This window comes from Falco rusticolus, chromosome 5 (assembly GCF_015220075.1).
Source record: "Falco rusticolus isolate bFalRus1 chromosome 5, bFalRus1.pri, whole genome shotgun sequence".
NCBI lineage: Eukaryota > Metazoa > Chordata > Aves > Falconiformes > Falconidae > Falco > Falco rusticolus.
In genome coordinates, this window is record NC_051191.1 from 44008870 (window position 1) to 44027260 (window position 18391).

General features: G+C 34.6%; 2 protein-coding genes across 3 annotated transcripts in view; one reads left to right on the forward strand and one right to left on the reverse strand.

Annotated features, from left to right (window-relative positions):
• LRRN3 (leucine rich repeat neuronal 3) overlaps nucleotides 1-13140 on the forward strand; it is a 34934-nt gene extending 21794 nt beyond the window's left edge. Inside the window, exon 2 of the mRNA XM_037389610.1 lies at nucleotides 10173-13140. Within this exon, the coding sequence (XP_037245507.1) occupies nucleotides 10524-12650 (2127 nt within the window). The 5' untranslated portion in view covers nucleotides 10173-10523 and the 3' untranslated portion in view covers nucleotides 12651-13140. The remainder of the gene's footprint in view (nucleotides 1-10172) is intronic.
• Nucleotides 1-18391, reverse strand: part of IMMP2L (inner mitochondrial membrane peptidase subunit 2) — a 476905-nt gene that overhangs the window by 268711 nt on the left and 189803 nt on the right. The gene's annotated exons all lie outside the window — the stretch shown is intronic.

Genomic DNA, 18391 nt, shown 5'->3' on the forward strand with positions numbered 1-18391 from the left:
GAGAGAAACAACTCCAGGTTTTTTCAACATATATAACTACTTCTCATCTACCTTTAAATGATATAACACTATATTTAATATTTGTACAAATAAACATTTCTACACAGTTGTCAACAAATCTAAAATTGTTTTACAGAGGAAGCAACATTCTTTTTCCTAGTTTACTTTCAGAAAATCTATCATAATTTTCCTCATACTAACCAATTCCGCCCTAATTCCAACTTATTTTACTGAACCTGGGTGACCAGAATCATATACAGCATTTAACGAGAGTTCTTACCTGTAGCTGATAAATGAAACTAATGGGGTTTGGCACATGCTAGGTTCATACTTGCTGTTTCACAGGCATTCTAGTGCCAGTGATCCTCCTATGAGTAAGCAAGTATACCATGGGGTTTTTTTCTTCTTATTTCTGATGTCTTCAAACTTTGAAGCAGAAATTACTACTAGACCCTGAAAGCATAATTCATCATTTCACACTATTGAAAAGTCACACTATTGAATTATCTATCTTTTTTTACTTATTCAAATTGTTTTACTGCTGGAAAAGCATTGTCTGAAAGCAGAAAGGCTGAAGTCAGACTTAAAAATAAATGTCCTATAATTAAAAAAGCATGTTGCTTCAACTTAACATTATCATTATTACAAAATTATACCTAATCCATCTTTAGAAGGACAAACTGGAAGGACAATTTGAAATGGTTCATCTACCCCACTTCAACATCGGTGATGAACAAAACTGTTCATTCTATCATTCCATAATCACCACTAATAGGATCTTTTCAGTATCTTAATTCAAATTTACCATTTGTTCAGTTTGAAGAGCCATTTTCCCATAGGAAGATGTGTTTCATTGCACAAATACATCTCTGTATCTCTAACAGCCTTCTGTGAGGTAGTTTTCCTACATGTCTTTACATGTGCACCTAGAGCAGATATGTCTATCCATAGTCTTTGAATCATAAGTAGGAATCACAACAAAAGGCAAGAGAAATTATGCTTGTCAACAAAAATCTAGTGCCAGATTTGAGTACAGTGATCACAATCTGGTTGATTGACTTGAATACTTGAACAGTAAATACTGGTCACAATTCTGTGGGAGATCAGAACTATTTTAACACTGCTGTCAGATTTGGCACCCAAATTGCAGAAAGGTGATGTAAAAGGATGATAGATGCTGGAGAGCTAAGGAAGAAATACAAATTCAAGAAGTGGCTATATCATGTAAATTTAATCATCAAAATAATCCTATTCAGTTACATGCTGATGAGCCAAATCATCCAACATTAAGGGACTGAGTGAATTTTTCACTTTAGACAAAATGCAAAAAAATATTTTAAAATAACAGGAAACATCAGAAGGATTAGGAAAAAATGGAGTGGGGAAGGCAGCTATGAATCTATACATGCTGGAGAGGTACAATATTCAAAAGAAACTTGCAATTTTGAATGGAAAAGAAGAACATTTGAAAGAGGATTCAGTTACTGTTCCAAGAACTCTATGATTATCCGGCTGTAGTGTCACACACAGTAGAAGGGATACTGTACTTAACTATATGTGTTGATATTTACATATTTTTTATTTATACACTCTCTTCTGGTCTTATTTTAAAAAAACAAATCACAAACAGTAAACAAGATCAACATTTTAATATATTCATTTCTGGGGAAATAAGAAATGAACCATGATAATCCTGTAGTGTGGATTAAAGGGGTCGCAAAAGCACAAAAAGCAATAGAGGTCTAAAAATAACATTAGTTTTGCAAATTGTATAAAAAACCTTAACATACTGTTATTCTTGAGATGCTAAGCTGATCAAAAACTGTAATTAAAACTAAATACAAACTAAAATACTTTCTACAAACAGAAATGACAGTATCTCTATGAGCTCTTTAGGAGTACGCATAAATCAGTCCAACTGATACAAAACACAGCAGAAAACAGAACTTTTACTTCCTAATCTTTACAATAATATACTATTTTATGCATTGCCAGTTTTTGTATCCTGAAATTGTTTTTTCATCAATTTATTTCTCTACACTGCTGCAAGCAAGATTAAGAAAAAATTACCCATTCCTGTTGAACAATACATTGTGAACCTGGATCCCCAGGCGGCTCAGAATGAAAGTATTCACCCAATATATTCACAATTATAAAGGAATTCAGCTTAATTTGGTAGGAAAATTCATGACATAGAAAATATCTCATCCACTACTAGAAACTCAAATATGAATTATTTTTGGTTTTTAGTAAGAAATTTTTCCTTACTCTAATGACAAGCAATTATTTTTTTCCCTTCAGGGATCTCACACTACATTTCATGTAATGTAAATATACATCAAGTACTGGTTGGGATTGTAGCAGGATGTTCCTGATGTAACTGCATTCACTAAGCCCTTTTATATATTTAGATTATTATAGTTGATAATCAATACAGTGTACACTAGAAATTATATTTTTTAAAAATTATTATAAGGGAATTTACCTTGATATGACCATTTCCCCAAACAAATCATAAATATAGCAAAAACTAAAAGGTGAATTCACTAATTAGGAGTCTGCCATTAAATTAATTTAAATTGTCAGTCTTTAAGTCATTCAAGCCTCAATCTTTGTTATTGAAAAATTTAGAATAGAAGTTTTAGCTCCCAAAATTACCATGTTTATTATTATGCTGGTTCTTTACAGTGACCTTTTTCCCATGATAAAACAAAAAAAGATAAATTAATACAGTTCCAAGGAGAATACTATGTCCTAAGTACAGCCACTGTCTTTGTCTGTCTTTATTACAGCTACCTGAACACACCTATTTCTATGTTTTAGGCATGTTTAATATTTGCATTTTAAGAGCTCCAAAGAAAAAAAATCACAAACTGCGGATTTTGCCAACAGCTCTGCTGGATTTTGGCTCGGCTCTTTTAGTAGTCAAATGTACTACAGACCTGCAGAATCAGTATGGTAGATTTGTAGAAAATCAAGCCAAAACTGGTCTCACTCATCTTTAGTTCTGGCCATCTGCTTGAAGCATCTGGTAACAGGGTACATGCACCCACATCCAGAACGTGACTGCTCTCTTGCCAACTATGTGCCTAGGTAACTGCCAATATGTGCTTCTCCACTACTAACATGACAACTGTCAAAAAGAAGTTGAACATGTACGAAGAAATCTAAATTAAACTAACACATTACTTTCCCAAGTTACAGAAATATTTTTTGACATAATTGCTTGATAAAGGCAATGATAAATAAGTCACACAGTGAAACTGTGTGCAGTAAATATTTCAGAAAAGGTCAAAACAATTCTAGCAATGAGTTAAATTTTTAGATAAAACAATCAGAATTATACATTCAATATCTGATTTAAGAAGAAGAATAAAGTAAGAAATCAGCTCAAATTCTTTTCAAAGTTTCTTTTTGAATTTATCCAAATATATAAAATTAGTAGATGTAGTCTAACTGCCGCACATTAAAAATATTAAAAGAAGATGTGGAATGCCATATTAGAAATTAGGACATAAATGACAGATTAGAACACAGATGGTAAAGAAATGTGCAACTTCCACTGAAATTCATCCTCTTGTCATGTAAGTATAAACTTCTAACAAACATCTCTGCTCACTATAAAATAATACTTAAAAATTATTTTGTGCACTTCATACTAGGAGAAGTAGTAAAAAAAAAATTAGGTAACTAATTACTGAAATTATTAACTCCTTTGCCAAGTATCATCAAACGAACTTTTTGTCTTCTTTTGCTATAGCATTTGTGAAAAGGTCATGTGTATTCAATGGCCAGGGAGTGCACAATTAAAAGTTAAAAGCAGATGAGAGAGAGATATACAGACAGAAAATCTAAAATCAAAGCCTGGACAACTAATCCAGCATCATAATAGTAAACCACTAGACTATGGTTAGAGGAAAAGAATAAAATCAAAGATATCCAGAAACTGTCATAGCTTCTTGTTATTCTTGCCCTATCTGAATCATCAGTTGTTCCTCTTCTTATATTTAAACTTTATGGAGTAAAGCTCACAGGGTGTTTTTGCAGCAAGTTACCACTTAAGACGGTGTGATCCTCAGCCACTGCACTGGCTCCGATGCACAATGCTGCTGCTGCCACCAAATTAATAATAGCAATAAAATGATATAGCATTTCTATTAAGTGCTGTGATTATGATTGACACATACCTTACTTCACATGCAGGTGGTCCCATAGTTACCTGCTATTCCATGGTCAGTCATGGTTATGCAGTTTAAAATAAGCTAGGAAACAAGTGCTATATCTTGCCATCCTCCCACTTTTGAAGGCAGGTTTTACCAAATGTTCATTGAGTCCATTGAAAAGTTATTCTAAAATATCATATGTAATAAATGATTATATACTATATGTAAATATTCCTTTGGTTTCCATTTTAATTTTTGGTTTCATCACATCTGTTTTAAACACTGTATTTTCAAAGCTTTATGATTTATTATATTGTAGTGTTTTCCAAAATACTGTAATGTAATTTTTGATTGATACAAGAAATAGAACTACAGTAAGTTCTTAATGCATTGTACATGGTGGTAATTCCGCTGACGTCTGTTAAATTCCATTAAGATACAGTAAACAAGAGCACAAGGATAGTAGACCAGACTCAATTAGTGAAAGAGAACGGGTAAATCTCATACAAGTCTGGTATCATAATGTTTTTCTGAATCTATCTTTATTTGTAAATTAAAGTAACCTCAAAGCACATGATGTCCTTGGATATGAAGAACTTTTAATGATGTATAAAATCTTTGGCATTCTTACTTTTAGTGGTCTAAGGTGCGAGAATTTACAGCCATACTAAACATTTGAAGCTTGTGGCTTTTCCTCAGGCAATGTTATTCCAAGTAAGGAGAAAAAAAGATGAAAAGGAGGTGTAACAAGTTCACAAAATAAATATAATATGCTGGAATAATTATTAAGACACTGCAAATTGCTTCTAGGATTAAATACAAGTTGTTCTGCAATTTCCTTTACATCTTATATCTAGTGCTATTCAGAGCCAGCCTGAAGTTCGAAAAATCAATCAATTGTGCTGTATTTAAAAATTGCCCAAGGAAACAATTCTTTTTTTTATTTTGATCATAGAACAAACAAAGAAAAAATGCCTTATAAAATTATCAGAGAGATATTAAATGTTTAAACAGGTCTGTATACTTCCCTAACAGTTTAAAAAACAAAAAAAAAACCTAAGTGATGTAGCTGCTATCAAGTGAGGTATGAAATGCCTCATGCCCAATTTTTGGTTAGTGACATTTCCAGATTCCTGTCCATAGAACTTCTCAACGTGGTTATAATGACTAGAATTGAGAAGAGGCTCTTTCATTTGATGTGTTTGAAAGGTAGCTTTGTATGAACAGCTGTGTTTTCAAAATGCTTGCCACCTCTAAATTGGTCCTTGTGAAGTGAACTGTTTGCCTTATTGCCAGCAGGGCACATTGCAGTGTAGCTGCTGCATTTTTAGTTTTTATCACTGTCTCTCTAACTGCTGAAGTGGAAACGAAAGATTGCCAAAACCTGACGTGTTTCTTTTCCTTTCTGCCCACTCTGACTTGGTTCTTAGCTGTCTGTTGCTCCAGTGATGAGAAACGTTGCTCAGTTTATTCATTCACTGAATGTCTTTTCCAGCTCAAATAATGGTAATACCCTCTTGTAAACCAAGGCTCCAGCTGTCAACAGCAGTAAATGAAACAAACTTAATTAAGACATACCAATCATTGTCTACACAAGGGATAATTAGGCTGCAAAAAGTCACATACATCAGGGTGCATTTTTCTAAAAGCAAGAGATAACACATTAAAAGCAAGAGGCAGACCATATTTAGTAAGTGTGGATTGCAACAGGGATGGACTTCCAGAAGAAGTTAAATAATCTGTCTACAAAGATTTAAACAGTTTTAGGACAGAATTTTAGTATGGGAAAACAATAATAAATACTAAGCAATACTAACTTTTTAGATGCAGGCTCTGTTTAGACTTTTTAATTGCAGACATTAGGAAGCATTCCATACCATTCTATCTGGATGAGGAAATACACGTACAATCAGAGTGTACACAAAGATTTATAAATGCAGCTGAGTAAAGAATTACACTCAAAACTACGGTGCACAGCTCCTGCTGCTGCCTATGAGAAATCACTTGTCCCACAGCTTAGCTTACTGGTGGTAATTTGCTGCTGAACCTCATCTCTACAAGCTTTTCTATTGTGCATCACGATATGTACAAGTTTTAAGAATCTCTTACATCACATCAAAAATCTTGAGAGGTCACCAAAACCCACTACAAAAGAGCTAAACTAAAAAAGTATTTTTGCTTAACAGATAATGCTGACTACATTATTTGAAATAACTTTATTTTTAAGAAAGATACCTACATTTGCATGAAAACCTCTGTGTATGTAAAACTCAGATACTTTAAATACCACTCAAAGGAACAGGCCAAATAACCTTCAGGCTCTCTTTGTCCTTCGTATTAGTGCCTTTAAAACTGAACATTTGAAATGCAAAACTTTCACATAAAATCCAGATGGTACAAAGCACTTAGCTTTAAAGCACTGGAACACATTAATAAAAATTCTGAAAATCACTGTTAGTAAAAGTATTTTAATTTAGTCTTTATTTAGTGTTTTCAGTACATCTTTACTATTATCAGTACATTAATGAAGAAAGGGAATCAATGCATTCCCAAAGTTCAAAGTATCACCAAGTTAAACGCTTATTTTCCAACACATTTATCTCTGTGATGCTACATTCTTCAAGGAAACTGATCTTCAATTACAGTTTATAGCGTTGAGTGCAAGATATCAATTTACACGAGGTTTATTTTGTTACAGTAAATTGCAGCTCACGTCTCAGTTCAGAATGGTTCGTACACACCTCAAGGTTAGAAATTAATTACATAAACACAGACACACATATAATCAATACAACCAGCTGGCATAAGCAAAGTCATACTGCATAACTTGATTCTAGGTTTTGCTGTTTTCAAGCGGGACCAGAATACATCAGCAATCCGTACTTTCTTACCTTCTTTGTCAACATTATATATCAGAGTCACACAATAATATTATTATAAATAAAATGACCAACAAAAATGTTTTGCAACTCACATGATTCTATAACTTTTTTCCTGTGCATTTCACTACTTTGCCTCTTTTGTGTACTGTATCAAACGATGTGTAAGACAGTCATATGATTTAGTTTTAGGCTGTCCTGCAAGAAGCAGGGAGTTAGACTTGATGAACCTTTTGGGCTCCTTCCAACTTGAGATATTCTGTTCTATGATCTTGTAAGCCATCATGGATGTTCATACTACTGCAGAAATATTCTTTTATTCTACACCTGGGATAAAAGTTAATACCAAATAATTTTCATGTAAAACAATACATAGGTATGCCACTATTTAAACCAAAAATCTTTCTGAAGTGAAACAATGCATTTTATAACAATGACTCTGCAGGCTGAGAGAGAGTGTAAAAATTATTCTACAATCTGTTATTCAAGGCACTCAACCCCAGCGAATATTTTACACAAGGCAGAAGCACTTTAACCGGAGAAATAAGAAAGATTTATGCTAGAACACCATATGAGCTTGAGCTGGTGGCTTATTAGCTGGAGCATTCACCAGAAAGAGAAAAGACATCAGATATTTTTTTATAAAGAAGAAAAAATTCGACCTGGATCTCTCGCCTCTTTTTCTTTGCTGCCTTTTGTGGAAAAAACACTCATATATATGACATTAAAATGTCCACTGGTGCCCTTGTTTTTGGCTTGAGAAACCCATAGAAACTGAAGTATAAACTCAGGAGGAGTATAAACTCAAACCCAGGAGGATGTTGGCTCTATGTACACAAAAATGTAGTAGTTTACATGCTTTAACTGGTACAGCCTCTCAGTTACTTGGAACACACATGAAAAGTCCATCTTGGTCCGCATCCTATCTTACACAGTGGCCAAGAGCAAATGCCCAGGGAGGAGCAGAAAAACAGGTCAGCTATATATTTATGCTTCCCTCGAATACTTTCCCACTACCTCTCTGAGCAGAATATCCCTAAACATCACAGTGGGATCAAAATGCTGAGATTAGATATCTGCAGTAGCAGTTTGTTGAATCTCAATTAATTTAGTATTCAGGTAAGATTTTCAATGATGTTCTGATTATTAGAAGCTTACATTTTGTATTTGCCACACTTACAGATACATTTTTAATATACAATTGAAATAGAATTCCAGAAGTCAATGGGACATACTTTAAAAAGTTCATCAAGAATACAACTCAAAAAATTCCTCCAACGGCCATCCTCCATTCTCCCTATATAGTAAACTACATCTGTGTGCTTGGCACAGCATGGCATAGAATGATTTCTACTTTAGTAAAGGGGACAGTCCTCCATATAGGTGCCACCTTCTGGTGCCAAAATTAAGAGCAAGTCATAGGCTTTAACTGTCCAATGCAAACCTTTCTTTTTCTGCAAGCCTTAAGCTCATCTCATTTCCCAGAACAAAGGAACAGATTACAATTTTACTATTTCAGTCCGTATGTGTTTGCATTTCAGTATAATGTGGGCCATTTGCAGAAAAACATATTATTAATCCTCAAAACAGCAGAATGTTTTCTGTATGTTTATCTCACACATTGTCTGTTCACTCTATTAATACACTTATATGTTAAAATAAAATATTAAATGTCCTTAAATGCATATATAACAAACAGCCACCTCAAAGTCTTGCCAAATATACTTCAAACTGGCCCAGTGCTCATGTCACTCAACGTGGTCCAACACCTTTCCTCTGAGCTGATACGGAATGCATCTATGGTCAATATGCCTAAGCCTCCTGGTCTTGGAAAGGAAACCTAAAGTCCAAATCCTTGACACTTGACTTTTGCAAGTCTATCTATACCAGCAACACCTCAAAAGTTATTTATCAATGTCAATAAAGCATTGATCTTGCCTTAAAGTTTGTAAACAAGGTCACTGAATTTTAACACTAGAGGCAAGGTAAGAAAGGGCATGACAGTCTTCTGAGACAAAGTCTGGTTAAAGTTAGTGTGAAGTCTATATTCTGAAGTAAATGAAGCAGTTAATGTGTACTGCTTCATATATGAAAACACAGAAACTTTTGAATTATGTGGCTTGAACAAAATGTACACCCAAAATAGGATATTATTTTTCTCCACAATAAAACTATCACATACCAAAGATCTGGGGAGAGCACATTTGCTGCTTCAGGATGCTAAGGTTTCAGTCTTTACTATAATTTGGGACATGAAGACAATCTGCAACTTCATAGCAAATTTCAGAATCTCGCAGAACTACAAACCAAAGAAGAAATTGCTAGTGTAGATTTTTTCTTTTTCTTATCACTCTAAAGACACTTTTCTGTTATTATTGTCGTTATTCCTTGCAATTCAAGTTGTTGAAGTCAAAATAAACAAGACAGTAATTAGCCTGAATTTCCTAAGATGACAAGCTATTTATTGTGAGGTACATATTTCTTTCTAATTATCACTTTAAAGAAAAAAAAAAACAACAACAACCAAGTTTTGTTCCTAAACAGCAGCTACAAAAAGAATTAGAAAATGATGAAACTTATGGATTGTCAGTTTTTTATATTTCTGTATAAATATCTCAGGCTTGCCTAAGAATGTCATCATTAGGAATGTGTATTAATCTAGCCATTCCATTTTCCTTTGATTACACATAAATTATATTCTTTATATTTATAAACTTCACATTCAAAAGTTAAATATTCATGCTCTGTAGGATTTTGCTCAGTGTTTACATTTTCAAAGCCAACAGACCTCAGTTTGCTTCTACTGATAACTGAAAGAAAAAAAGAAAATATTTTAAAGGATCACAAAATATATAGAAAAACCTCACTGATGTATTTTGTGTTAGACTTTGTGGATCTTTATCTTTCTGTAGAGCAATGCTCCACTGGATGTATGACAAGCTACAAGTCTAAAGATATATTACTATATTAACTTCATTTATGCTATCTGGATACCACTACAATACTCTAGGCACCACAGTAATTTTCTTTTCTTACTTGCAATAATTAACATTAGAGAGCAAAAGATAACTAAATTAATTTATAACTTTATAGTTCCTTATACTCATTATTTCCTGTTCTTATATTTTAGGTCATCCTGTCACTCCTGCAAACACTAATCAATCATGGGATTTGAAGTTAATACTACTAAATAAATGAATTGCTTAATCTCCTATGACCATCTATACATACTTCATCTTCACAAAGCTTATCAATTTTATGTCATCAAGGACAGAGTGACCTTCATTTCCACAAAATGCCTCTTACTACCGGACAAGTTGGTTACAAATTTATCACTCATCCTCACGAAGAAAGTCCTTCACGATCATCATTTGACAAATGCAAGTGTGTGTTTTATCAATTGACCAGGTCATACTAATTTCCAAAACTGTAATTGTGGAATACTAGAGGGCCTGTTACTTTTCTGAACTTTTGAGCTAAGATGAAGGACATGCAACTCAAAATTAATTTTCTACTTGGCATATTTATCACTGCACTAGTACAAGCTGTAGAAAAAAAAGCAGACTGCCCAGAGTCATGTATATGTGAGATCAGACCATGGTTCACCCCCAGGTCTGTGTATATGGAGGCTCCAACAGTGGACTGTAATGATTTAGGCCTTTTTCATTTTCCAGCCAGACTGCCTGCTGACACCCAAGTTCTACTTCTACAGACAAATAATATTGCAAAAATTGAACATTCAGTAGACTTCCCAGTGAATTTAACTGGTCTAGATTTATCTCAGAACAATTTATCCTCAGTGACTGGCATTAATCTTAGAAAGATACCACAGCTGCTTTCAGTTTACCTTGAAGAAAACAAACTTACTGAACTCCCTGAAGAATGTCTCTCCGGACTCCACAATTTACAAGAGCTTTATATTAATCATAATCTGCTTTCTGTGATTGCACCGGGAGCTTTCATAGGCCTCAATAATCTTCTCAGACTTCATCTCAATTCGAATGGTCTTCAAATGATCAACAAGAAGTGGTTTGAAGCTACTCCTAATCTTGAAATTCTCATGATTGGAGAAAACCCAATAATCAGAATAGAAGACATGAACTTTAAGCCTCTTATCAATCTGCGCAGCCTAGTTTTAGCAGGAATAAATCTCACTGAAATACCAGATAATGCTTTGGTTGGCCTTGACAATTTAGAAAGCATCTCCTTTTACGACAACAGATTTGTTAGAGTGCCCCACATTGCTCTTCAAAAGGCTACAAATCTTAAATTTCTGGATCTAAACAAGAATCCCATTAACAGAATACGACGAGGAGATTTTAGCAATATGCTGCACCTAAAAGAGTTAGGAATTAACAACATGCCTGAACTGATCTCTATAGATAGTCTTGCTGTTGATAATTTGCCAGATTTAAGAAAAATAGAAGCTACCAATAACCCCAGATTATCATACATTCATCCAAACGCATTCTACAGACTTCCCAAGCTGGAATCCCTCATGCTAAACAGCAACGCGCTCAGTGCCCTGTACCGCAGCACAATAGAATCCTTGCCTAACCTCAAAGAAGTCAGTATACACAGCAATCCCATTAGATGTGATTGTGTAATCCGTTGGATTAACATGAATAAAACAAACATCCGCTTCATGGAGCCAGAGTCACTATTTTGTGTAGACCCTCCCGAATTCCAAGGCCAGAATGTGAGAGAAATACATTTCCGGGAAATGATGGAAATCTGTCTCCCCCTGATAGCTCCTGAAAGTTTTCCATCTACTCTGGATTTAAAAACTGGCAGCCATATTTCCTTGCACTGCAGAGCAACAGCAGAACCAGAACCTGAAATCTACTGGATAACACCATCAGGACACAAACTTTTGCCTAACACTGTTTCGAATAAATACTACATTCATTCTGAAGGAACATTAGACATAAGTGATGTAACAGAAAATGAGAGCGGCTTATACACATGTATAGCAACAAATTTAGTTGGGGCAGACCTAAAGTCAGTCATGATCAAAGTGGATGGCTCATTCCCTCAGGACAGCAATGGATCTTTGAATATCAAAATAAAGGATATAAAATCTAATTCTGTTTTGCTTTCATGGAAAGCAAGTTCTAAAATTCTGAAGTCCAGTGTTAGATGGACAGCCTTTCTGAAAGCTGAAAACTCTCAGGCTGCACAGAGCGCTCGAATACCATCTGATATAAAGGTATATAATCTTACACATCTAAATCCATCAACTGAATATAAAATTTGTATAGATATTCCCACTATCCATTCACAGAATAAGAAACAATGTGTCAATGTAACCACAAAAGGACTGGACTTGGCAGTGAAAGGCTATGGAAAGAACAATGTAATAGGTTTCATTGCTTGCCTTGGTGCTCTTTTGGGAATCATCTCTGTGATATATCTCTACAGCTGCATCTCACAAGAGATGAACTATGACACTGGACACAGCTATCTAAAGAATTACCTGAAGAAACAATCCTTTTCACTCAATGAGCTTTATCCTCCTCTAATCAGTCTTTGGGATATGGGCAAAGGAAAAAGCACAGCAATGGAAGTAAAAGCAACTGTAATAGGTGTACCAACCAATATGTCATAAATACATCAGTATATCACTTAACTTCTGAAATAAAAAGCACATGACTGCATTTGTGCTGAACAAAAAGGCAACAGGAAAAAATATTTCTTTTAGGAATTGGATGCCTGGACTTCGCTGCTGCTGACAAATGGGAATATGTACTGACTCAGCAAAAGAGAAGAATTTTAACTGGCTTCTAAGGGTATTTACCAACCAAATACAATTAAATTCATTTTCTAGAACTTTCACAGGACTTTTAAGTCTGGAATACAGTGCAAGTAGCCAAGAACGTTTTCTGTATTTTTTTTTTTTAATTATTACATAAAAGTAGTGGAACTGAGCAATACCTCCTCCTGTGCTGTATTACACACACTAGCCACGAGTTTTTGCAGTGAACAGATATACTAGGATTGACACATGGTGTAATGAAATGGGCAAATTCTGTAGAGTAGACACAGTGAGTATGTGAATTTTTTTTATGAGGAAAATACATTTTTGATTAAAATCAAAACAGTTTTTGCCTTGTTTGTTTCTAAAAAAAAAAAAAAACATTCTGGGAGCTTTTGTCTGACAATAAAGTAACTCATTCTAATGTCTGGTAAGATATCTCCTTAAATATTCTTCTGCTAAAATACCAGTCTGAGCACATAGGACATTTTTGCTGGTTTTAGGCTGTATAACTGCAACAAATCACACAACAAATATTTTAGTAAATTACTTACCCATAATAATAGTAACAACCATATTTTACACATTGCTTATTGTGGGAGGAAGAAGAAAGGAGGAGGGTGGGAAGGAGACACCAGACTGACAGGGAAAAGGAATGTTAGCTATTGATAACAGCAAGTTTTTAGCTGCTTTGGTATTTTCCCAGGAGCCTGAAAACTGAATGCAATGTTTAGACTCAAATCATATAAATCCAATATTTTGTCTTCAGTCAAAAGGCCAATTCAGTTATTAGTAACGTCTAAAGGCTGGCCATACAGGGAATTCTGATAGCTTGAACAGTTTAAATGATATTAAGGTTTTCTTTCTGGACCTGCAGACTTTCATTCAGCAATAAAGACTGACTAGTTTATAAAGCTCCTCAGCTTTCAATGTAACAATGTAACAAGTAATAAATGACTGACAGAATGATTATTAGTAGAAATGAAATGAAACAAAATGAAAAGAGAACACTGAATACCTGACTACTTATATTGAAGCTAAAGTTCTCATGGGAGTAGGACTGTGCCCATAAGCAGCAAATGCGCGTGAGAAGCTGCTGATCAGAATGTTGATTACAAACTAAACCCTGTTCTGTTAGGATGGAAGAAGTGACTACTATCCAGTAGAGACATCTGACCATTAAGATATCTGATGAAAATAAGTGGCACCTCCTGATAAAGAAAGCAACAGCAAAATTGTTATTTTGGTTCATATATATGAAAACAAATATGAAGAAAGAAAATATCACTGAGTATTTTGCTTACGGAAGTAAATATTCACAGAATGCATAGGTGGCTTGAATTACAGAGTAAAAGTAGGAGTAACAAACATTTCCTTTAAGTCTTTAGCTGATTTTAACATTTTTTTAACTCTATAATAATAATAATACATTTTATCTTCCTAGACTTGGTTGAAGGAAACGTTTCTGTGGAATCACTGACAGTATTTCCGTAGATAGAAAAAGGAGAGCTATTTCTTGTAATAGACATTAACTTTTCTACTTATTCACTGTTTGCTCCATATTTTTAAAATGTTATTGGTCTACAAGCACTTATAACATACAAAAATAGTTTCATTTTACCTAGTACCAATGAATAGCTTGCTTTCATGTTAAAGATGCCCTTTTCCTAGTTAAATCCCAGGATTTTTAAATTATGTAAAGGTAATTTTCAAAGTTGTTAAAGGCAGAAAGAAGAACCTGATACTAATTTGAAACCACCAGACTTGGGATACTCATAGAGTCGGTACGTTTCGCTGAACGAGGAAGTTTACCAACCCGACAAATCGCTGTCGCACTTAAAGGCCCATTGAAAGGGGCCGCGGGCGCTGCAATGAGGGACCGGTCTCAGCACCGGGGACAGCTCCCGCAGCGGCGCGTGCCTCGAGGCGCCGTCGCCCAGGCGGGACCCGCCACCGAGCAGACACCGCAGCTGTCAGCAAGAACCTGTAGGTATATCTTGCAGGTTTAACTTTGGAATCGAGCTACATTTAGACTTTACAACTCTTGGAGCTTAGAAATGAGAATCTAACTTTTTTTCCAGTCCAAAACATCTCTGCACGGTATTGTAAAACAGCAAATGAATACAAGTCTAATGGTGAACACTGATAAGGAGACTTTTTCCCCCTCCCAGAGTAAGTATAGGCTTTATTTACTTTATTTAAATATCTCACTAAAAGTTTTTGTTGATGGATAATATGCATTTTTATGTAGAAGAATTCTCATACTAAACTTTTGAGAGCTGAAACATAACTAGATATATCTCACAAATATTTGAATTGTTCTACACTTTTATACTGATATCACATTAAAATATACCATACATTTTAAGAAATGGATTATCCTGTTAATTGCTAAGATGTGAATTATTTCCTTTATATCCCAAAGAAGATAAATATAACTGCATTTGCTTAAAGTAGCTTTCAACCCTCTCCTCACATTACCTTGATTAAGCCATTTTCCAACTTTATACCTTCCTTTCTCTGAAAGTATCTCTGAAAGAATATGCTCAGCTTTTGTTTTCAACATACCAACAAGATGCATCTTCTGTAACTATCACTGAGTAATATTATTTGTCCAAATATGCTTCACTGCTATCATGCATAAGTGAAACTTTAAGAAATACTAGAAAATGTCCTTAAGAAGAGGGTCAAAATTGCCACCACAGTAAGTTATGAGATTATGAAATTTTTAGTGATTCATAGAAAAAAACTTTGTGATTTGGTAGGGGTGCTTAACTGATGGGGTACAAAGAAGGCATACAACCGCAATAATAAGAATGGAGATAATCCGTCAAAGAGTTCTCACTCTTACCAAAGGATCTGCAGAAAGAAATGCTTACAGATTTAATTACAGCTTTAAAAATACATACTTACTAGCACATTCAAGTTAACATGAAGATCAATTTATTCATGAACTTATATATCAACAGCATTACAATTCTTCAGTATTATACTAAGGTTCTAAATACCTTTACATTTATATTTTACACATTGCTAATAGAAACGTAAGTTTAGTGCTATTTTTTTGATCAGTTTCTGTTTACTGTAAGAACATGTAAAAGGCAGAAGTATGTTGAAGGTGAGGCCATTTAAATCCACTTAAAAATAGATTTCAACATGTATATTGATTAATGAATGTTTGTTTGATCCTTTTGTTATATACACTTCTCTCTCTGTGTGTGAAGTACTTCTGTTAGCAACACGTTAGCCTGTCTGCAGACCTTTATTTCATTATATCTGTATTGCATTATTTTATCTACTATACAAAAGTATATCTGGTAGAACACACGGCAATGCTAACAATGGCAATACTGTGAACCACCTACTATCCATATAAACATAACATCCTTAATATCTACACAGAAACATCTCCATTCTATTAGCCTAACAAATCTCTAAGAAGATTCATTATTTCTCCATGACCAAAGACATTCTTCATGTTAAAATCCCCATAGAAGCTGCAGGCGAGCAGTGGGATACTTGTGTAGCTGTGTGTAAAAATGGATAGCTGTTTCTTCGACAGATATACTACTCTATAAACCTGAGGGTCCTTAGGAAGTAATAAATCCACCTTTTAGCTTTAATAGCTTAGTGTATATTTAACACACATCACTTCACAGATATATGATGAAAAAATCTAACAACAAGAATCCGTTAAAAAAAAGTATAAGAAGAACTGCATAATAGTGGTATAGTATACTTTTTAATAATCTCTGCATTTACAGGAAGGTTGTTTTTTCCACACAAGGCACAGGGCTAAAATTTGGGATTTCCTCACAAGTTGAATACACCAGTTTTCTCCTACTCATTCAAAGTATACAGTCACATTAACACCTCAGTCAAAGATCAGTATTTCCTTTAGTAGGAATTCTCTACTAAAATAGGGAAAGTAAGGAAAGTAAATGGAAGAATATTTGCATACAGAAATAACTTCTAAGAATGTAACAGACACGGTAAATGATCGTATTCTTCCTTCCAATGATTATCCATGAAGAGACTACAAAACCTACAGATAATACTGAGTTCTAAGCATTACTCTGAATACAGGACTATTCTCATTGTGTGTCCTGGCTAGAGCTCAGGTGAAAACAGAAATGCTGACAACAGCTGTACATACAGGATATAGTGTACCATAGCTCAGTGCTAAATTACGGGTCAAGGAAGGCTATAGCTCCTCCTGTCCTCAATACTGCTTCCTGCTTCAAAATGCCTACACATGAGACAAAATTACTTTCCAGGCCATCATCGTGAAATATACTGGTTGATTCCTTTTGACAGTCCAATCCAGCTTTCCTCTTTATCTCCATATGTCATGCAGATTTACACTCTTTCCCAGGACCAATGCAAGTATAGGATCCCACTGTGATGTTTGGCATAATATATCACCCTGAGACTGCCTGTCAGTACTTGCACAGTGTGGAATTCATCAGACAACGTTGCTAATAGCCATATAGACAGCTCTCAGGTTCACACAGCTAAGTAAGCAAACATGAAGAGTCCCATGTTAATTACAAGTTATTCATAGGTGATCCCTTCAGTTCAAACTATTGCTGCAGATGAAAAAGCAAATAAAAATTGGGTTGTTATGGAAGCATGCACTTATTTCACTCTCCAGCACTTAAGATGACCTGAGAGCTAGGTACCACCACAAGGGCCAGCAAGGCAATAAAAGTCTCTTTTATCAACAGAAGACAGAGGACAAGGAAGAAATCAAGATACAAAAATGAACCTATTTATATTATTTTTTAAAGGACTAATCTCACTAAATATGGAGTCTAATGACATCACAACAGTAGAAAAATTACTTTGTTCATCTTTTTAAGTCTACCAATTACACCACCTGGATCACTAGACCTCGAAGGATAGATAAATAAATGAGAAGATTATCTCTGCAAGACAAAAAAAAAAAACAAAAACAAAAACAAGTGAGGCATGCCTGAACCAAGGTGTGCAACAGCATCAACAACACAAAACTGAGTAGAAACTGAATGATGTTTTTCAAGCTAACTGAATAATAAAGAAACACAAAAACAAAACTCAAAACTTTCCTGATAATTGGTTAGCTGTGCTTCAGAACCTCAACAGAGAAGAAGGAACACCCTGCTTTTAGAAGTAGAATAAACATGGGCTTTGCACTGGTCAAAGACAGAGAAACCTCAAAGAAAAGATATCTAAAACTAATTTTGAAAAAGCAGTGATAATACTCTTCATCTATAAGCATTTCTTCCCATCCTAACCTAGATTCTATAAAGAAAGCATTTTGGCATTCATATACTACACTTTACAGGTCAAAGGGTTTACAGTTTTGTCACTTAGCATGTGAGCACAAGTCAGATTCCTTGAGATGGCTGTTGGGAATAACATTTGAGGGCAGAAACTTGTCAGAAAATCTTATTTTTTTGTATGAAATTGTACTTTATGTTGTTAACATTTATGATGCCTTTTTGTTTCTGGCTCCAGCATGGATTTTAGCTAGACTTAAAAACATACAGCTAAATACTTTATAGCACTGAAGAAACTGGGTTACTGGCTGAAGACAGCTAAAAGACAGTGCT